The following is a 22884-nucleotide window of genomic DNA, read 5'->3' as shown; positions in this document are numbered from 1 at the left end:
CCGGCCGCCAAAGCACACAAAAAGCTGTTCTGACTGTCTGAACGAGGCAGAACGCTCTAGATACACTCTGAGAGCCCTGATGGTACAGAGTAAATTCGTGTCTCTTTCGTCCTCTGGTGAGGAAAGAGCTGCTAGGGAAATAACCTGTGCTCTGAAGGGAGTGGAGAGCACCTTAGGAATATAACCATGCCTTGGCTTAAGGACGGCTCTGCAGTCGTTAGGTCCAAACTCAAGACAGGACGCGCTTGAAGACAGCGCGTGTAAATCGCCCACTCTTTTAACTGAGGCGAGGACCAGTAAAAGAGCGGTTTTGAGCGAGAGGTGCTTCAGGTCAGCAGACTGAAGTGGCTCAAACGGGGCGCCCTTCAGTGCTTCCAGGACCGTGGAGAGGTCCTGGAAGAGGGGGGTCACGAAGAGTTAAGGAAGCGGACAACGAGGTAGTTTCTTCCTAGTGATTGTCCGGCCACAGGAGCATGAGATGCTGTTATGACCGCCACAAAAACTTTGAGCGTGGAGGGGGTGCAACCCGCGTCCAAAAGCTTTTGTAAAAAGGCGAGTACACTCGGTATCTCGCAAGAGTGGGGGTTCAGGCTCCGAGCAGCGCACCAGCCAGAGAACACCCTCCATTTCTGAGCGTAGAGGCACCTGGTTGAGGGCGCACTTGCTTCAGTGATGGTTTTCAGCACCCTATCCGGGAGGCACCCGGGTACCCATTGAGGGGCCGTACGTGAAGGGCCCATAAGTCTGGACGGGGATGCCAGATCCTCCCGTTCGCCTGTGTGAGGAGATCTCTCCTCAGTGGAATCGGCCATGGGACTGATTTCAGCAGTTGTGTCAACTCGGAGAACCAAAGCTGGGTCTTCCAGAGAGGGGCTATAAGAAGCACTGCACATTTGCTCTCCCTGATCCGTCTGATGACCTGAGGTAGCATCGTGAACGGAGGAAAAGCATACAGCGGACAATTCGGCCATTCATGGGCAAGTGATGAGGCAATATTTGGATATGAAAATAAGCGTCTTTCAGATCCACTGAGAAAAACCAATCTCCCGGGTGAATTTGCGCGAGGATTTGTTTGGTCATCAGCATTCTGAACGGGTGCTTGCTCAGCGCTTTGTTCAAGTGTCTGAGATCTAGGATGGGTCGGAGACCGCCATCCTTCTTCGGGACAAGGAAATAGCGGCTGTAGAAACCCGGCTCGCTTTGCGAGGGGGAAACTGTTTCGACAGCTCCCTTCTCCAGCAGTTTGAGTACCTCGGTGCGGAGAACGTGTGAAACGTCTTTTTCTCACTCTTGTCTCGACCACGGCTGAAAAGCGTGGGGGTCTGCGAGCAAACTGTAGCGAGTAGCCTCGTTTTATTATGTTCAACACCCATTCTGATATGTCGGGGATAGCCTCCCAGGCTTTGGCCCGTATATAGCTAGGGGTTGAATAAAGGCTGGGGACGGGCCATCAGGTTGTCTTGAGCTTTTGATGCCGTGTGAACAGCGCTCATAAGCGGGGGCGCGCGCTGCACAGCGGGCGTACCCATAGTCACATTTCCAGCGTGAGCTAGAGGGAAAACTGATGTGGGAACAGTTTTTATGTGTAGAGGTGTGTGTACTGAAGAGTGGGCACACAATCTACGTTTATTGTCTCTCCCGCGTTGGCTGGGGGGAGAGTGAGTATCGAGTTGACAGTGTTTGTGTGTAGGGGTGCGTGTTGTAAAGCAGGCACACTCGCTACTTTTATTAAACTTCCAGCGTGAGCTGGGGAAATATTTATGATTGTGGGAACAGTGCTTGTGTGTAGGGGTGCGTACATGACAGTAGGCATGCGCGCTACATTTATGAAACTTCCAGCATGAGCTGGGGGAGTGTTTGAGACTGTGGGAACAGTGCTTGTGTGTAGGGGTGCATACATTGTCATGGGCACGTTACCTACAAGTGACACAGACAGAAAAGGGCTCTTTTCGTGCTTTATCTGTGTCGCTGTTAAAACGCCGTTTGTTTGCAGGTGAGCGTGTTTCATAACCGGCCCATTGACTGCAATATAGACATTACCGGCCTGTGAGGAGGGAACTGGGGAATGTTTGAGAAGCTTTAGAGAGATTGGTCCGGCCTCGGCGGGACTCAAATTCTCAATTTTTCTTCCTGTGGCTAGGAAGGCTTGCAAGGCTCGGGGTCCAACGCAATCTTGGGTCAGGGTCCCCGCCTCTCAGGGAACTGCTGGCGCCTAGCGGAGCGAGAGCGGTGACGGACTTCAGTCGCTGGGCGGGGCTGAGAGGCCGTCGGTGCTGCCTTCACTTGCTGAGGCGGCGGCACCTTCTTCTGGCGGCTTGAAGCGGAGCTGGAGCACTTTGGCAGAAAGTGGCGCATAGCCTGCGACGCCTTCTGAGCCTCGGTGAAGCGCTCAGCAAATCCTTTGACGGCAGGACCAAACAGCCCACTAGTAGAAATAGGGGAGTCAAGAAACGCTGCCTTATCTGCATCCTTCATATCCGTCAACGTGAGCCAGAGGTGCTGCTCATGTACTGTCAGGTTCGCTATGCTACGGCTGATGGATTGGGCTATCGACTTAGTTGCCCGCAGGGCCAGGTCTGTGGCGCTGCGCAGATCCTTAAATGCCTCCGGGTCAGGTCCAGACTCGTCCATAGAACGGAGAAGCTTCGCCTGAAACACTTAGAGGACAGCCATCATGTGAAGTGCCGACGCAGCTTGACCGGCGGCGGCGTATGCACGGCCGGCAAGAGCTGAAGTAGTGTGGCAGGGCTTAGACGGATGCGAGGCTTTGGCGTTCCATCCAGCAGCAGTGGGCGGGCAGAGGTGAGCGGCCACGGCCTCTTCGAGGGGAGGAATCGCCTCATAGCCCTTGTCCTTCGCGCCGTCCACAGAAGAGAGCGTCGAGGAAAAAGAGTGCTTTAGGCGCGCTGAGTGTGGAGCCTTCCATGACTTAGTGAGCTCGTCGTGTACTTCTGGGAAGAACGGGGTGGGTCTCTGCTGAGGGGCGTGCCGGCGCCCCTGCAGGAACCACTCATCTAGTCTGCTGCGTGCAGGCTCTTCCGTGGAAGACCAATCGAGCCCGAGGTCTTCGACGGCCCTGCTGGTTTGAGTCGAAGGTGCGGGGCGGGAAGCGGAGCCTGCCCAATCGTCACAGTCGGATGCAGCGATAGAAAGGCTGTCATCCTTGTCCTCGTCGTCATCCGACGCTCCGAAGGAGACGAGACCTGCCGCACACATAGAGGGGCGTTGGTCCGCCTGCGTGAACTGGACAGGCGAGGGGGTATCATCTAGAGAGAGCGAGGCACGCGGGGACTGGGCCGGAGTGAGATCGCTCGTCTCCGTCCGCTCAGGCATCCTTTGTGAACGGTGCTTTTTCTTGCACGGCTCGAGCAAAGGCAAAGAGAGAGCGGAAAGGGCGGGGTCGTCCTCGGTGAAGATGGCAAAACGAGCCCGCAGTGTGGGGAGATCCATCAGGTCGCACTCAGGACAGCCGCCCTAGGCGAGTGCAGCTTCTGCATGGTCACAGCCCAGGGCCTCTGAGGGCCTCTGCACGAGGCGCAGTTGGTGCGTGGCATTTGAAACAACGCCCGCAGAAATGTCTCTTTTAGAAAGGTGTGTCGCAACGGCGAACACACAGCTTTGAAAAGGATATGGCGCGCCGGATGGCACAGCAGAACAGCGGGCTGAAGGCGGCGAAGCCAGCGTTCTCAAATCTGCAAAGCAGGGGCTTATTCCGCTGGATTGCTCGTCAACAGAGACGAAGGCTTGTATTCCAGAGTCAGCGAAGTGGTGATTCACTGAAGGAGATTTTAATCTGAGGTCCCTGACGGATGATGGGCTCAATTTATAGCCTCTGGCCACGCCCATTCTGGCGGGCTCTGACGTGTCAGGGCGCGAAATGCCCTGATTGGTTTACGCGTCTGAGCTGCCCTGTCATAGGTTCATGCAGTTGCCGCAGCACAGCCAATGACCGCTCTCGCCGTTCATCTGTGTATGCTGTGCAGCTGCACTGCGTTTTAAAAATTTGGCTTCAATATTCTTGAGAAAAGGAGTTTTCCTATAGCCTAAGCTACTTACGCAATACTCGTTCCCTCATCTCAGGGAACCGAGATTACATTAGTAACCGAGACGTTTTTCATAACCATCCATTTATTATTGATTCCTCTTATACTTGATTTTACATGTTGTGGTTAGTACATGTAGATTTTCTCATTAAACTGCATTACATAAATATGGCAAACATTTATGTGCAATGCATGCCAACTTCACAATTAACTGAAGTTGTGACAACAGAAACCGGACAATTAACTTTTCCAGCAGGGTTAAACGCCCAGGTGAAGACTAGTCTAGACTAGTAGTTTAAAATGGTCTTGTTCCTTGCAAGGACTGAATCAGCAGTTTTCTAGTTAGTTTTAGGCCAAAATGGATGGTTATTTAAAATGTATTTGGCAAAACCAATGATTCAAACTCACACTTTTTATGTAACATTTATGCAAACAGTCCACACATCACATAAATAAAGTATTGAGTAAAATTGACTCACTCAGCAGTGTTATTCTCTGGATATTTGAACTTATATTCTGTGCCAGCAAATTTGCATCAACCAGACATGATGGAGATCACAGAATGAGTCACCAAACCTAGAAAGATTACTGATGTTAAATCACATTTACTCTCAGGGATACTATTAACGTATATTGTTCATACGTTAGCAGGCTAACTAATGTTTACCGACCTCCGCACCTGCAAAACGAAAGAATGCGGAAATCACAGCACCCAAACTCCCAAACACATTCATTTATTATAAAGTTGGACCTCAACAAAACCATGGGCAACTGCCTTCGTCCGTGAAGGGGCTACAGCTGCCAGGAGCAACTCCACACCATCAGAGAGAAGCCAGCTGTGCCTAGCACGCGACTGGAAGATGCTGGCAGACATTGGGAAACAGCTGGTATTCCCCTCAGAGATTGCCACTACCTCCCTGAGGCCTGACTTGGTGATCTGGTCCCCCTCCACAAAGAAGGTATACATAATCGAACTCACCGTACCCTGGGAGGATTCCATGGAGGAGGCATATGAGCGGAAGTACCTGCGGTATGCCGACCTAGCCGCCGAAGCAAAACATTGTGGCTGGAACGCGGAAGTCCGCCCAGTGGAGGTTGGGTGCAGAGGGTTTGTGGGAACATCCACCACAAAACTGCTGAGGGATCTGGGAATTAAGGGCCAGAACCAGCGCACAGCCGTTAAAGCTGCATCAGAGGCAGCAGAAAGAAGCAGCCAGTGGCTCTGGCTGAAGAGGAACGACCCCAGCTGGGCCCCCAAGTAGTGTGCCAGGAGATAAGTCTGCTTTGGCGTGAATCAGGGAACAGGACGTCTCTGCCATGCACAGTCCCCTGAGATGTCCGCCAAGGACACCTTGACAACAAGGTGACTCTCAAGGCTAATTGGACTTGGGACGCAAGCTGAGGTCTGATCAACCTAGAGCTGGCCACCTCTGGGGAGGGTGTATAGTGTCAAAGGCCGAAACATCCCATGACCCAGAGGAACACTACTGATGATGCGTCCCGTAAGTCCAATCCTTCTCACGAATTTACCATCCACCATTCACCGACAAGTCCACCAGTTACTCGCATGTGCTCGCACAGGGAGTCTCCATCTCAGCCTGTGTTTTCTAGAATCTGGACAGTCTCTGTATTTACTGACACACACCAAACATACACCAACAATGGTCAGGAATATGAAATTGTCGTATTATTGTTAAATAAATGTTCAGAAACACGAGTTGTCAATGTCTTTCACATTGAATGAACTTAAGAACCAGCGACGCTTGTTCATCTCATCTCTTCACTGACTTTTCCCCGTAAAATTACTCTTAATTTAGTCAACACACTTGCACTGTGTATAATGACATGCCTTTTACTTTGATATGTACTTTCGATGTTCAGTTTACATGGATTTCCTGAGTGAAACAGCTAATTTCTTGACGCCTGAGTCACGTGATTTCTGTTCAATCTTCTGCGTGCGTTCAGGAACATGTACTACATATTTTTAGTCGCAAATATTTTATAGCTGTCTCTAAATATAACACTTACCTTTTAAAAAAAATTAATCATAACTTGTGTTTTTTTTTTTGTGTGTGTGTGTGTGTGTGTGTGTTTTTTGTGGGCAAACTAGTTAGCAAATAAGAACCAGACTATGACCAGACCAGATTATGATGTTATTTCCACATGTGTTAATTAGGCTATTCATCATTAAAATTCACAAAGACAGTTACAGTACTCTTCACACTCTAATATCTCCTAATTATAATGTCTTCTATTTTTGCGAATTGTCATTCTAAACAAAGAGAATGAAGGATATATAAAGATTGAAGATAATTTTCTGATCACCAATGCAAACATATTTTGTATTTGTATATTAACAGTCTTCAGGAAACAAGTTAAACTGGTTAGTTGATGTCTGCAGTATTTTTAAGCTAACAATAAGCTTCACTGACTTTTTGAACCAGGGGTAAGATATTGCATATATAAATGGATTAATGCATGAATTAGTGTAAAATAAACACACTACAGCAGAGACGCTCACAGATGACTTTTGAAATTGTTTGATATTAGGCATACCTATATACCAGGGAACCCAGCAAATGAAATACACAAAGACAATTGTGCTCAATGTTTTTGTTGCCTTTACCTCTGATTTCCTGGAGGATTTTAGATTTTTCTGAGAGACTCTTTTCTTTGTAAATTTGGAGATGGATTTTGCTTGTCTCAAGGCCACTGCGAGAATTCTTACATACAGGATAAACATCACTATACACGGAGTAATGAAGCTCACTATCAAGTCGGCTGAACCCCAGGCGTTGCTGATAGCCACTGCACATTCTCTAAAACAGATCACAGTTGTCCCTGTCAGGTTTAAGTTTCCAAAATTCACTGATACAAGATTATAAAAGATGGATCCAGTCCATCCTAAACTTATGCAGATCAGTGTTTTTGTCATTGTCATTTTGGACATATACAGGAGTGGATCACACACAGCAAAATAACGATCAGTAGCCACAAGAATGATGTTGATGAGGGACACAGACACAAGAGTGGAAAAAATTATATGAAATATACGACAGTGCGACTTTCCCATATAAAAACATGAGTTAATGCTCCTGACGCTTTCAACCGGCATCACACAAATTCCCACCAAGAAGTCAGATACGGCCAGTGAGAGGATGAGGAGGTTGGTCGGTGTGTGAAGCTGCTTGAAAACTGTTATAGAGATGATGACAAGTAGGTTTCCACACACCGTCAGCACAGAGATTGTAGATATGTACAGGAAAAACAATACATTGACATAATTCAAATGAAAGTCCAGAGAGCAGCTTGTATTCCAGGAGGGAAAGCAGTGATGCTCAAGATATTCCATGGAGAAAGTCTTCACTGCTTTAAACTTCAATGCCTATGTGATATGGCTGCAGATCCAAAATCCTAAAGATGATTTCACTGCCAGTTTGCTTATATAAGTCCAATGACAGGTGTTGTTTATGGGAGTGACCAAGAATTTTAAGCATTCTACAGTCATGAGAGTTTACAATTATCATACAACTACTACAATCTATTTTTATGTATCAATCTTATATTGTGTCATGTTGATTAAAAAAAGTAATATTGCAATTAAAATTATATCCCCCGGTTTCGCAGACAAGGCTTTAAAGGGATAGTTCACCCAAAAATGAAAATTTTGTCATCATTTATTCACCCTCAAGTTGTTCCAAACCTTTATGAATTTCGTTCTTCTGATGAACACAAAAGAAGATATCTTGGATATTGAGAAGCACCCAAGATTCCCTATGACTCTGTTTCATGGACTCTTATTTTGATATTCTTTTGTCTGGTTGTGCCTATGTTCAGTTCCTGTGTATTTACTTCCTGTTTCCCTTTTCTCCATTGCTGTATTGTTAGTTTGTATAGCAACGTTTATTACCATGACAACTAATCTTCTACACCTGTGCTTAATTTAGCCCCTTGCCATCTTGTGTATATAAACCCTCAGTTATATTTTGTTCTTTGTATTGTGTTAATGTTTCCTGCTGTTGTTTCTATGTGTGGTTTCTGATGTTTATTAAATGACAGGACAGGACAGGACAGGACAGGACAGGACAGGACAGGACAGGACAGGACAGGACAGGACAGGACAGAGTATCGCCATAAACTCTCTGCCTGCCCTGTTATAGCCAAGGAGGCTGTTCTTGAACCCTTTGTCTGCCCAGTCATGGCCACGGAAGCCGATTCTGAACTCTCTGAGCTTCCAGTCACGGCCACAGAGGCCGATTTTGAACTTTCTGAGCTCCCTGTTATGGTCATGGAGGCTGTAAATAATCTCTCTTTGCTGTTTCAATTTGCCACGGTATCCAGCATGGCCAGTACCGTCATGGTTCCATGCTCCACTGTTTTCAGGATCACTGGCTCCCGTTGGTCTTCAGCTTCGCCTGCTCCGCCATGGGGGTCTTCATTTCCGTTTGCTCCACTGTGGGGGTCTTCAGTCCTGTCTGCTTTGCTGTGGTGGTCTTCTGCTCCGCCTGCTCTAGCCAGAGAGTGACACACATAGTATTACTACCAGTGAGATGAATAAGGTTTAGGGCAAGTATTGACAATTTATCAGCATTCCGGATGCAATATGTATTTTGTCATGCATAAAAGGGTGGTGCAGGGATGATGTATTTTTGTAGGCAAAAAACCCAGAAACGAGTTAGTATTTTAGCACTTCTGGTTCCATTGTCCTCCCCAAGTCATTTTTTTTTTTTAAGTGGGTATTTGGTTAAGTGCTTGAAATAAGATCTGTGGTGAACACTAGCTCATTTTTTCATGTTTTATTCTACCAAATAAAATGCAGCAGTAATACTCTCTAGGGATTTAAAAAAAAAAAAAAAAAAAAAAAAAAACCTGTAACTTGTCTTGTAAAAGGTGGTAGCTAACAAGTGTCTAAATGGGTCTGTACAGAGGTTGTCGGGGACATTAAACATCATCAGGCCGAACAGGAAAACTAATCTATACTCACAACTCTGCTTTCACAGCCACATACACATACTGTTTATAAATGTGTGAGGATTTCCTGATGTTTGCTCATACAGGCCTACTAAACGAGTGGGCTGTTTTTGGACCTGGTATTTATGTACAGTTTATATTTAAAATAGTCACGTCTGCTTCAGAATGTACTAAACTAAGATGGGTGGACTGCTTTTGCTTGTTTGTTTTTTTTAAAGATTGAATTTTTATACAGGCCACTGTTTTGATATTTTTAACACATGAAACACATTGTATTTTACACTGGTCTTTATATATGTGAGGTCAGATCGCAATTAAATAAAGTCAAACAGTGAAAACATTGATATCAGACAAGTTTGGTTCAAATAGTCTCCTTGTTATGAGAAAAAGGTTTTTTTTAAACCATGGGTAGAAAAAAAAAACATATATGATGGGGTTTATGGTTGAGTTAATGTAACCTAACCAGACAAACACTTCAAAAAGAGCAATTGGGGTGGAAATGTTGATGTAGGGATTCATCATAGAGCAAATAATAAAGGCAACCACGACCACATCTAGAGTTTTTGCTGCTTTACGCTCAGATCGTTGAGAGCTTTTAAACACATTCTCATTTTCATCATGATTTGCCTGACCGATTGTTCTTACATGTTTTTTGCAACTATAAAAATCCTTACATACAGTCCAACCATGTCAGAACAAGGTAAGAAAAAAGTTTGTAATGTGTCTAAGACTAACCACAGTTTACTGAAAAGTGGACTGCAACTTCCTATACAGTGTCTTGATTTAATGCAATTTGTATTTAATGTTATGCATAATACAGAGTAAGACACTATAAGTGTGCCAGAGATCTGATTTTAGATCACCCTTTAATTTATCACAGAATAAACATCTGATTTTACACTGTCTTTTATGTGATCTGCAAAAGGAAGCATCAGTGTGCTGCACAGTGAGATCAGAAATCGAAATCAAACAGTGAAAACAGTGATATCAGACGAGTTTGGTTCAAATATTCTCATTGTTATAATGAGAGAAAGGGTTTTTCTAAACCATGGATAGAAAAGGCCATATATGATGGGGTTTATGGTTGAGTTAATGTAACATAACCAACCAAACACTTCAAAAAGAGCAACTGGGGTGGAAAAGTTGATGTAGGGATCAAGCATAGAGTTAATAAAAAACGGCAGCCAGCAAAGAATAAAGGCACCCACGACCACACCGAGAGTTTTTGCTGCTTTACGCTCAGACCGTCGAGAGCTCTTAAACGTGCTTTCATTTTCATGCTGGTTTGCATCACCAATTGTTCTAATGTGCTTTCTTGCAATTACAAAAATTCTTGCATACAGTCCAACCATGACCGAACAAGGCAAGAAAAAAGTTAGTGACGTGTCCAAAACGGACCAGAATGCATTGAAAAGCAGAAGGCAACTTCCCATACAGTATATGGATTCAATATATTCATCCAGTCCTTCCACATTAGTTACACTAAACCATATGAATATAATGCAGCCATGCTCCAACTTATCATCACCATGACCCATGCAACAGGGATGGTTATTCTCGTAGGGTATTGAAGTGGATAACACACAGCCTGATGTCGATCAATAGCAATAAAAATGAGATGAAAAATAGACACAGATGTGAGAAACATGTCGAAACTGGAGTGGAGCAAACAGTAGGTATCTCCATAGTACCAGCAACCACTGACAGTACGGATCATACTGAAAGGCATGACCACCAGTCCAATCAGCAGGTCCGCGAGAGCCAGAGACATCACCAGGATATTAGTGGGAGTCTGAAGCTGTTTGAAGTGCGCTATGGAGATGATGACCACCGAATTTCCTAGAATAGTCACAGTCGTCACCGACACCAATATGAGATACAACACAGTCTGAGTGGACACAAGGTGTGTGCCTTTAAGACAAGAGTTGTTCACTGCAGGAAAACACAACTCGGTGGGATCGTATTCTTGTGAAGATAAATCCATCCTGCCTGTCTCAGAAAACAGAACCTATAAAATGCTGTTTTATTTAGTCTAGTTAGGATTTTAAATAGTCTTTATACTCTTCTCTGACCCTCCCACATCATCACAAGGCAACAAATGACAATCAAGGAGTTAAAATATACAAAATGAAAGACATTATTTCAAATTTCTGTTTTGTCCATTACTCAATAATCATTCATCTTCGTATATAAAAATGTATATTTCAAATAAAATTGTGTAAATGACAGGATAAATGAAAGCTATACCATTTATCTCATGGCAAATCCAAAAAAATATCTGGAACTAATGAGCAAAGATGGCAGGAAACCGTTCACATTGTCAAGATTCCCTATTGCTGCGTCTCAATTCGCCTACAGTACTTATATTACGCCCTAAAAGTATGTACTCTTTTTGTGAAGAAAAAGTAGATACTTTTGAGTGTGTTGCAAAAAGTAGACAAGCTTTGGGACATACTATCACGTCATACAATTGCGCTTTAATGGTTGCTCTCTGTCGCATCCTGTCATGCAAACTGGCCTGTCAGTCATCTCGTCACAGTTAAAATCCTCCACATTTCATTTCATTTAATTTCATTTCCTACCGTATCGAAGATCGAAGATATTGATCTGCAGTCGCGGGTCTTTCATGCAGAGACTTTCCTCATATTAATGCATAATGATGCATTTAAAATTTAATGGCCAAACGGATCTTTATAAAAGTCCACATTGTTATTGCAGATGGAATATAACACGGATAACATTAAATAAATATTTTTTTTTATCTTTCTTTATCTGAACCTCTCACCGTCAGTTGCGCATATCTGCCATGTTTTGTAGTTTTTTAACACTTTTTTTCTTGTGTTTGTAGTTACTCCTCCTAAGCCCAATGGATTGTGGGCAATATTAGCCTTTAGAGTGTGCACGGATCTACACTTCGAAAATCCACTGGAAATTGTAGACAAACTTATTTCAATCTCACATACTGTTTAGGATGGATAGTATGGACATTGAGACACAGGGTTAGTCTCTGTTTCATGGACTCTTATTTTGATATTCTTTTGTTTGGTTGTGCCTATGTTCAGTTCCTGTGTATTTAGTTCCTGTTTCCCTTGTCTCCATTGCTGTCTTGTTAGTTTGTATAGCAACCCTTGTTTATTACCATGACAACTAATCTTCTACACCTGTGCTTCATTTAGCCCCTTGTCACTTTGTGAATATAAACCCTCAGTTATCTTCTGTTCTTTGTCTTGTGTTAATGTTTTGTGCTGTTGTCTCTATGTAGGCTATGGTTTCTTATGTTTATTAAATGTGATTTCGTTGTTCTTCTGCATCAAGCCTATTTTGTGGCCTTTAGCCTGCGTGTTTGACAGAACACAAGACCTGCAAGAAAAAAAAGGCATGGATCTAGTAGCAACCTCTCTCTTTAGCCTTCGCCAAGGTGACAGGGCCATTGAGGATTTTGTAGAGGACTTTTGTGGACTTTTAATCTGGAGGATTTTAATGACGTGGCACTTAAATACATTTTTCGCATTGATTTAAATGAACATATATTTTGTTTCATACCTCAACATACCCCTCACTGGACTTTTGTTCAGTATATTGACTTTGTCTTAATGCTGAGCGGTTCGTAATTTTCTGTTGGAGTTGCTGATGAGTAAGTAAACGCCATGCCAGAGTCTCATCTCATCACGTCATGGCTGCCACATCAGAGTCTGGAAATATATCAGGTACAGTACTTGGCAATTTTTTCAAGAAAAGAAATCTCTTAACTTGTGTAAACTTTATAACCCTGTCAGTTAGTACATTACTATTAATGGTTGAAATTAACAACGGATTGCACATAAGGTCGTTTTTATAATACAAAAGTTATATTACTACATTTTTTAATGATATAATAATGTTTGTACTCTAATTAGTTTTTTTTAAATATGAACGTTTAAAAAGTGGCTCATTAACACATGTTTACATGACCGATTTACTTAAACATATATTAAATAATAAAGAACAGGTTAAATAAAAATATAATGAATATGTAATATAGTGCATATATTTAGCACTCCTCTGTGGAGTTCCTTTATTTAGTTAACTATCAAGCTATGTACATTGTAATGGCTTTTCTGAGGTAAATGTAACAGAGTGACATGTAAACAAGCTGTTTTATTGACATCTTTCCTCAGTCAAAACATTGCTTGAACGATTTATTGTCATAACTCAAAAGGAAAAAGTCAGAAGGATCCAAATGCGAGTGAACAGTGAACAGAGAACTGGGGCAGGCGGATTAATGTGAGAATGAAACACAGGTTTTAATTTGGAAACATGAAAAACTGAATGAATTCTCCTGTAAGCAGGAGGGAGTTTGAGGCGGACTGCCACTGGGCTAAAGATCTTAGTGACAGAGAACGGGCCGATAAATTTGGGAGCCAGTTTATTACTAACGGAGCGAAGAGGAATGTTCTTGGAAGAAAGCCACACTTTTTGACCAACAACCTATACGGGAGGCTTCAGCCGGTGGCGATCGGCCTGAGCCTTGGTGCGCGCTCCCACCTGGAGGAGAGTCTCACAGGCTCTTCTCCATGTGTGACGACACCTCTGGACGAAGGCGTGAGCAGAGACTTCGGATTCCAGACTAAGAAAAATAGGTGGCTAGTAACCTAGACTACACTCAATCGGGGAGAGGCCAGTGAACGAAACTGGTAACGAGTTATGGGCGTACTCAACCAAAGAGATTAGCTGGCTCCAGGAGGAAGGATTCCAGACATCGTAACACTCTTTCTAAATCTTGGTTGGCTCGCTTAGCTTGACCGTTAGTCTGGGGATGAAACCCAGAAGACAGACTAACACTCGCCCCCAGCAACCGACAAAACAACCACCTGTCGGAAACCATGTCTGTCGGGAGGCCATGAATGCGAAAGACGTGATCTACAACAGTAACCGCTGTCTCCTTAGCTGAGGGTAATTTGGGTAAGGGAATAAAATGTGCCGCCTTCGAGAACCAGTCCACTACAGTCAAAATTACTGTATTACCCCTGGAGGGTGGGAGGCCCGTGACGAAATCTAGCGCTATATGGGACCAGGGTCTCGAAAGGACAGACAGCGGTTGAAGAAGCCCATCTGGAGGTCGATTAGAAGTCTTACCATGGGCGCAAATTAAACAGGCCAAAACAAAATCCCGAATATCACGAGCCATAATGGGCCACCAGAATTGTTGCTTGACCAAAAAACTGGTACGACTAACTCCTGGATGACAAGCCACATTGGAACCATGACCCCATCTGATAACGTCAGACCGGACTCCCTCCGGCACGAATAACCGACCCGGTGGGCAATCGGGCGGAGGCATTTCCCTAAGGTCGTGCGGACCTTCGATTCGACCTCCCATGTGAGTGTAGAGACAATAAGTCTCTCAGGTAGAATGCACTCGGGAGTAGATGGGCGTTCGGAGCGATCAAAAATATGAGACAACGCGTCGGGTTTGATGTTTTTGGAACCTGGGCGGTACGAGAGCGAAAAGTCAAAACGACCGAAAAAAGTGCCCACCGAGCCTGCCTGGAGTTCAGTCGTTTGGTGGACCTGATGTATTCAAGGTTCTTATGATCGATCCAGACGATAAAAGGTTCCCCTGCTCCCTCTAACCAGTGGCGCCATTTTTCCAATGCTAACTTGACTGCCAACAACTCTGTTACCAATATCATAATTACGTTCGGCAGACGATAAGTGATGAGAAAAAAACGCGCAAGGGTGCATCTTGTCGTCTGCAGGAGACCGCTGGGAAAGTACTGCGCCTACCCCCACCTCTGATGTGTCGACCTCCACCACAAACTGACGTGAAGGATCAGGGGCTACGAGAATGGGAGCTGAAACGAAGTGGCTCTTGAGGTTGGTAAATGCCGCTTCCGCAGCATTAGACCACCTGAACGTCGTTCCGGTGGAGGTCAAGGCGGACAAAGGAGCGGCTAGTTGGCTGAAATTACGAATAAAACGGCGGTAAAAATTGTCGAATCCCAGGAACCTCTGCAGGGCCTTACAGGAATCTGGAATTGGCCAATCAACCACAGCCTTAACCTTGTCAGAATCCATGCACACTCCCCTCGGACGAGACAATGTGTCCACAGAAAATGGAACACTTGGTCAAAAAGGTTCTGCAGAGATTAGACTCGCCGGAATACCTCTCTGGTGTAGGAATGCGCGGTTCCAGTTGGTTGATGTTGGGTGGATCTTGGGGAACGGGCGGCGGGGGTGGCACAGTGGGAGCTCTCAGTTGTTGTAATTGAGAGGTGAGCTCGGACACCTGCGTTACCAGAGCCTGTTGCAGTTGCTCGCGAGAATTTCCTCTAGTCCAGGCGAACTCGCTGAATCCATCGCTTGGTCAGATCGTTCTGTCATAACTCAAAAGGAAAAAGTCAGAAGGATCCAAATGCGAGTGAACAGTAATGAGTTGATTGAAGAAAGACAGAAAGAAGAGATGCTGGTCAGAGTCGAGGTGGGCAGATGTAGAATCCGGGCTCGGTAAAGCAGGGATGCAATGGGCAGAAGTAGTCACTGGAAAAGCAGCAAATCCATAAGGAAACCTCGCTGATGAGCCGCACCCATACACACAAACACGCACACACATAGCGAGGGCGAGTCAGTGAACCCATGAACCGTGACATTTATGAGCCATGATACATTTCGGTAAGGTGTGGCCTACTGTATATTTCAACATACCTTCCGATGTTCATTCATGTTTTTTCATGTGATAATTAGTATTAAATTCTTCTTTTTTTCATCATTCGGTATGCAATATGTATTTTATGTCATGCATAAAAGAGTGGTGCATGTATGATGTATATTTGTAGACCAAAACCCAGAAACGATTTAGGATTTTAGCACTTCCGGTTCCATTGTCCTGAAGTCAGTGTGTATTTGCTTAAAAAAAGGTCTGTGGCAAACACAAGCTCATTTTTCACGTTTTATTCTACGATATAAAATACATCAGTAATACCCTCTAGGGATTAAAAAAAAAGAAAAGCTGTTACTTGTCTTGTAAAAGGTGTTTTTTAACAAGTGTTTAAACGAGGTTGTCGGGGACATTAAACGTCATCAGGCCAAACAAGAAAACTACTCACAACTTCACTTTCACAGCCACCTTGAGTGTATAATTGTTGTATAATTGAGTGTATAATTCATAAAAGTTGTTCATTTGTGTAGATTATTCAAATTAACAAAACATGTAAGTATCATAAACTTTTGTTAGCCACAGAGCTTATTTTCTGCAATAATTCAAAAGCCAAGGGAAAAAATCCTATTGGGTTTTTGTCGAGGGAACCAGGGTGATGCGAACTTCTGGGTTGGCCTAAAAAAACCAAAACATCTTTACTGCAGCACTTTATGCAAATACTGTTTATAAATGTGTGAGGATTTCCTCATGTTTACTCGTATACAGGCCTACTAAACGAGTGGGCATTTTTTGGACCTGGTATTTATGTTCTGTATGTTTGTTTAAAATAGTCATGTCTGCTTTGCAATGTAGTGAACTAAGGTGGCTGGACTGTTTGTTTTTTTGTTTGTTTGTTTTTACAGATAAAACGCATTGTATTTTACACTGTTCTTTATTTATGTGAGGTCAGATCGCAATTAAATAAAGTCAAACAGTGAACAAATTTGATATCAGACAAGTTTGGTTCAAATAGTCTCATTGTTATAATGAGAGAAAGTGTTTTTCTAAACCATGGGCATAGAAAAAACATATATGGTGGGGTCTTATGGTTGAGTTAATGTAACCAAACCAGACAAACGCTTCAAAAAGAGCAATTGGGGTGGAAAAGGTGATGTAAGGATTCATTATAGAGCCTTTCGTTTTTGCAACTATAAAAATCCTTACAGTCTAACCATGACAGAACAAGGTAAGAATGTTTGTAATGCGTCTAAGACTAGTTTACTGGAAAGTAGACTGCAACTTACAGTATTTTGTTTAAATGCAATTTGTATTTAATGTCATGCATAATCCACAGTAATACACTGTAAGTGTGCCAGAGATTTGATTTGATTTCACCCTTATTTATCACAGAATAAACCTCTGATTTTACACTGTCTTTTATGTGATCTGCAAAATGCACAGTGAGATCAGAAATGGAGTCAAACAGTGAAAACAGTGATATCAGACGAGTTTGGTTCAAATATTCTCATTGTTATAATGAGAGAAAGGGTTTTTCTAAACCATGGATAGAAAAGGCCATATATGATGGGATTTATGGTTGAGTTAATGTAACCTAACCAGACAAACGCTTCAAAAAGAGCAACTGGGGTGGAAAAGTTGATGTAGGGATCCATTATAGAGTTAATAAAAAACGGCAGCCAGCAAATAATAAAGGCACCCACGACCACACCGAGAGTTTTTGCTGCTTTACGCTCAGACCGTCGAGAGCTCTTAAACGTGCTTTCATTTTCATGGTGGTTTGCATCACCAATTGTTCTAATGTGCTTTCTTGCAATTACGAAAATTCTTGCATACAGTCCAACCATGACAGAACAAGGCAAGAAAAAAGTTAGTAACGTGTCTAAAACAGACCACAATGCATTGAAAAGCAGAGTGCAACTTCCCATACAGTATATGGATTCAATAAATTCCTCCAGTCCTTCCACATTAGCTTTTGAGTACACCAAACCATATGAATATAATGCAGCCATGCTCCAACTTATCATCACCATGACCCATGCAACAGGGATGGTTATTCTCGTAGGGTATTGAAGTGGATAACACACAGCCTGATGTCGATCAATAGCAATAAAAATGAGATGAAAAATAGACACAGATGTGAGAAATAAGTCAAAACTGGAGTGGAGCAAACAAAAAGTATCTCCATAGTACCAGCAACCATTGACAGAACGGATCATACTGAAAGGCATGACCACCAGTCCAAGCAGCAGGTCCGCGAGAGCCAGAGACATCACCAGGATATTAGTGGGAGTCTGGAGCTGTTTGAAGTGCGCTATGGAGATGATGACTACAGAATTTCCTAGAATAGTCACAGTCATCGCCGACACCAATATGAGATACAACACAGTCTGAGTGGACACAAGGTGTGTGCCTTTAACACAAGAGTTGTTCACTGCAGGAAAACAAAACTCAGTGGGATCGTATTCTTGTGAAGATAAATCCATCCTGCCTGTCTCAGAAAACAAGAACCTATAAAAATGTTATTTAGTCTAGTTAGGGCTTTAAATACTCTTCATGTTCTTCTCTGACCCTCCCACATCATCACAGGGCAACAAATGACAATCAAGCACTCATTAAAAATTAAGAGAAAAAAATATATGCCAGTCACGACAGGATTTTATTTTCGAAATACACTTTTAAACGCAAGTATTGGGCTTCAACTTACTCAAATATCTAATGATACAAATAAATAAAAAATAAAAAAATCTTCATGGTTCAAATGTTGAAATATCTTACTAAGATGTGATTCTATATATTTTATACTCTTCTAAACAGAAAATTACCATGGTGAACCCTGTTTTGAACTTTCAACCAACTTTAAAAAAAGTCTAGTACGTTACTGCCGCTTGTCAATCGCAGCTGTCACAGTTGCTTGGCGACAAGAACAACCCTTCGTAGGCTAGACCGTCCCATTTAACAATGCTCATTCCAACCTTTGTGGCCTTCAAAGGTGTAGCCTTTGAAGTCAGTGTCCTTCGAAGGTTGCAGCCTCTGAATTGGGATGCAGCTTATATCTCTGTTTCATGGACTCTTATTTTGATAATCTTTTGTCTTGTTGTGCCTATGTTGAGTAGTATTTAGTTCCTGTTGCCCTTGGCTGAATCTGACATCGCCCCTTAAACCCTCAATCACTATTCCCTACATTAGTCCATTAATAAAATTCACTTGAAGGAGTGAATGAAAATGAGTGAGTGAATTTGGATAGCCGTTGAGAGTACATCGTCTGTACCCTCGTTATTGCGGTGCAATGTGGGATAGAATGAGTGCACTCAATTACATCCACTATTGAGAATGAGGAGATGTCGTCACGACACAGCGCCCCGCCCTCAGAGACCGCGTCATCCTCCCCTTTCCGCCATTTTGGGAGGATACCCGCCAGCGCCGTTCATTGGGTCTCATTCATGAAACACGAGCAGAACGAATTTTTGTGTAAATCGTGTGTAAAGTGGTTCTGGCGTAAATTTTCGGATTCATTAAAATGTTCGTATTTCCCAAATGTTAGTTGGTACGAAAGAAATCTACACCTGCTCCCAGCCACGCGTAAATAGTACGTTTAACATCCGAACGTTTTGCTCATTAATAAACTGCATTTTAATTCAACGTAATCGGGTACATATTTACACAGCATTTTGAAAAAGTATTATATATAGTAATTACATACGGTTTTTCTTTTTACTTGTATTACGAGAGCCAGTAATAGCATCTGCAAACGGAACACAAGTCCACAAGTTTTTTTTTTTTTTATATTCAAGCTGTTTTTTTTTTGTTTTTGTTTTTACAAGTCCGCAAGTTACAAGTGTTGCAGTCAAGCTTCATGTCGAACCATTTTCTTTTCACTTCTGGGACTGTTCGATTAAAAGATGAAACTCCATTAACTGCATCTGTAATATGCTGCCATGCATTTTTACCTAAAGCATGTAGCCTATTACCTAAAAAAATCCTTTTTTTTTAGGACCTGATACGCCACTATGTACGCTTGAAAATAAAATGTGGCGTTTTGAATGAACTTCTGATAATAAAACTTCAATTTCTGCATCTGAGAAATTTCTCTTCTTCATTCGCTTTTTTTTTTTTTTTTTTTCCAAAATTATACATGTAATAATACAATAGCATTCGCTTTTGAGAAGACATGTTGAAATCCTTCGTTTCGTGTCATAATATGATGCCCATATATAGCTGTCAGTCGGTTTTAATTGGCGGGATTTATGGTAATTGAGAATGAGCGTGCACGCGCGTCCCATTTACAAGTGATTGGAATTCATTAACCCACACACACATTTCACTATCAAATCTGACGTTTACGAAGTATTTGTGAATCAGGAGAAGAATTTTCGGGAATGTCTCTTTACGCGCAAATCACTCACATATTTACTCGTATATTTACGAATGTTTCATGAATGAGACCCATTGTTTGTATTGGTAGTAGAGGAGGTTGTCGCACTATTTTAGAATGCCTGGAAAACACTGATGTGTAAAAAAACTGCTCCAGTGTCTCACACGATTGTCGTGGAAACCGTAGCAACCATGTGTTACAGTTTTTTCGTATTTTAAATTTTAAAAGTAAAAAAAAAAAAAAAAAATGTTTGGCATTGGTAGTAAGTTTCTCCCTGTAAGGACCCTTTTCTTTTGCCGCATTCATCTCCATTTCTTAATTTTCTCGTAATTTCTATTATAATTCCTCGAGCCGTCTTTCCTGCTCCGTCTCTGTATTGCTCTTGCACTGTTGCCCCTGGCAACCGATAGCGTATCCTCCCAAAATGGTGGACGGGCTCAATTCGTCACGTGACCGCAAGCTACCTATGAGTATGTCCTCATTCTCAATAGTTTTGGACATCACTGCAAATGGCTGTCCCCTCAAATAATGCCCTATTTGAGGGTATAGGGGGCGATTTCGGATTCAGCCCATGTCTCCATTGCTGTCTTGTCTTTCTATAGCAACCCTTGATTGCTACCATGACAACTAATCTCCTAAACCTGTCCTTCATTTACCCCCTTTTCCTCTTGTGTATATAAACCCTCAGTTATCTTCTGTTCTTTGTCTTATGTCAAAATTTTGGGCTGGTGTCTCTGTCTATGGCTTCTGATGTTGATCAAATCTGATTTCATCGTTCTTCATCGTTCTTCTTCCGTTCTGTTAGAACGGTGTCGTGTTAGCGGCCCCTAAGTTAATAACTAATGATCTTCACAACGGAAGTGAATCAATCAGTCATAACTTTAGCTGGAAATTATTTTATCCTAGAGCTGCTGTAAAGCCAAAACAATCTCTGTTACTGTAATTTCCTATTATCACTGTAAAGCTGCTTTGAAACAATTCATATTGTCAAAAGCGCTATATAAATGAAGGTGACTTGACTTGACTTCTGTGCCAAGCCACTTTTGTGGATTATCACATCTAGCCAGCATGTGACAGAACACAAAACCTTCAACTAGGGATGGGATTATTGCATCGAAAAATGATTCAGTTTCGAAGCGTTCAAAATGCAGCACGCTGGTGACACCTGCTGGTCAGAACAGTGTAAATGAAACAAAAACATGGGCCAAACATGCATACACCTTTTACAAACCTATAGCAAATGTTTTATTGAAAGTAAAATCTATGAATGTCTGTATAATATGTGTTCTTTTAACAATTTTCAGGGCTTGTTTCGTTTGTTCCATGGCTCAGCTAAACAGGCCAATAAGAGACTATTAACTACTATTATTCCTTTTAATTATACTAATGTCTCATTAAAATGTCTACAAATGTATAAAACTGATGAGAGATCAGGTAAAAACCATACACACTTGTTCAATGGTTCGCCGCTAGGGGGCGATCTCAGTGAATCCGCATGATTCATGTGTTCACAGAGACCGCCCAACAGCGGTGAACCATTTAAATTTCTAAACGTTTCGAAACATTTATGACGTAACGATGCCTTGTTTACTGAAATCACGTGAGTTTGGCAGTTTGATACATGCTCCGAACCACTGATTCGAAACAAAAGTTTCGTAAAGGTTTCGAAGGTTCATGAAGCAGTTTTTCGAAAGCACCTATCACAACCTTCAACAAAAGAAAGCTTGGATCTAGCAGCAACCTCTCTCTTTAGCCTTCGCAAAGCTGACCGGGCCATTGAGGATTTTGTAAAGGACTTTTGTGGACTTTGTATTCAGGTTGATTTTAATGACGCGGCCCTTAAAGACATTTTTTCGTTTTGGCTTAAATTAACATATGTCTCGTTTCATGCCTCAACATACCCCTTACGGGACTCTTGTTCAGTATATTGACTTTGCCCTAATGCTGAGTGGTTCATCATTTATTGCTGGAGTGGCTAATGAGAAACTCGACGCTCCAACAGTAAACGTCACGTCAGAGTCTCGTCTCTTCACGTTATGGCCGCCACACCAGAGTCTCGTCTCGTCATGATATGAACTTTCTGTCTACCTAGTCACTGTCACTGTTTTGAACTTTCTGAGCTCCCTGTTATGCCCATTGAGGCAGTAAATAATCTCTCTATGCTCTTTTTCAGTTTTGCCACGGTATCCATCATGGCAAGTACCGTCACTGTCCACTGTTGTCTTCGGCTCCACAGTCGAAACATTGCTTGAGCAATCATTTGAGGCATGAATCATTTTGGTAAATTGTAGCCTACTCTTTCAACAAACCTTATGATGTTCATTCATGTTTATTTTGTGTTATAATTAATATTAAATTAATATTTTTTCCATAATTCGGGATGCAATATGTCTTTTATGTCATGCATAAAAGAGTGGTGCAGGGATGACATAATTTTGTAGGCCAAAACCCAGAAACGGGTTAGCATTTTAGCACTTAAAGTTCCATTGTTCTGAAGTCTGTTTGAGTGGGTTGTTGGTTAAGTGCTTGAAATAAAGTCTGTGGCAAACACAAGCTCATTTGTTCATGTTTTATTCTACAAAAAAAAAAAAAAAAATCATCAGTAATACCCTCTTGTGTTTTAATTTTTTTTAATTTGTTTTTATTGTTACTTGTCTTGTAAAAGATGGTTGCTAACAAATGGGACTAACGTGTCTAAATGGGACTACAGAGGTTGCAAATTAAATGTCATCAGGCAGAACAGGAAAACTCATCTACTCACAACTCTGCTTTCACAGCCTCCTTGTGTTTATAATCAGCCTCTTGCAAACTATTATAACTCTAAATTTCAGGGAAAATGTTTTTAAACAAAGACTGAACGA

At 42.5% G+C, this 22884-nt stretch overlaps 2 protein-coding genes and 1 pseudogene across 3 annotated transcripts; all 3 read right to left on the bottom strand.

Annotated features, from left to right (window-relative positions):
* Positions 1–6396: 6396 nt before the first annotated feature.
* LOC311068762 (trace amine-associated receptor 13c-like) lies at positions 6397–7395 on the bottom strand (the record flags this gene model as incomplete). Its single annotated transcript, XM_084091390.1, has 1 exon — positions 6397–7395. The coding sequence occupies one exon, from the start codon at positions 7393–7395 to the stop codon at positions 6397–6399; it is 999 nt and encodes a 332-aa protein (XP_083947516.1).
* A 2584-nt stretch (positions 7396–9979) lies between these two features.
* LOC311068709 (trace amine-associated receptor 13c-like) lies at positions 9980–10998 on the bottom strand (annotated as a pseudogene). Its single transcript has one exon. The product of its transcript is annotated as a trace amine-associated receptor 13c-like (transcript).
* A 6110-nt stretch (positions 10999–17108) lies between these two features.
* LOC311068698 (trace amine-associated receptor 13c) lies at positions 17109–18134 on the bottom strand (the record flags this gene model as incomplete). The annotated part of the gene is made up of 1 exon (XM_084091305.1): positions 17109–18134. The coding sequence occupies one exon, from the start codon at positions 18132–18134 to the stop codon at positions 17109–17111; it is 1026 nt and encodes a 341-aa protein (XP_083947431.1).
* Positions 18135–22884: the final 4750 nt, after the last annotated feature.

Source organism: Abramis brama (genome assembly GCF_963993115.1).
Source record: "Abramis brama genome assembly, chromosome: 18".
Taxonomy (NCBI): Eukaryota; Metazoa; Chordata; class Actinopteri; order Cypriniformes; family Leuciscidae; genus Abramis; species Abramis brama.
The sequence above is the reverse complement of the archived record's forward strand: the minus strand, read 5'-3'. Positions and strand labels throughout refer to the sequence as shown.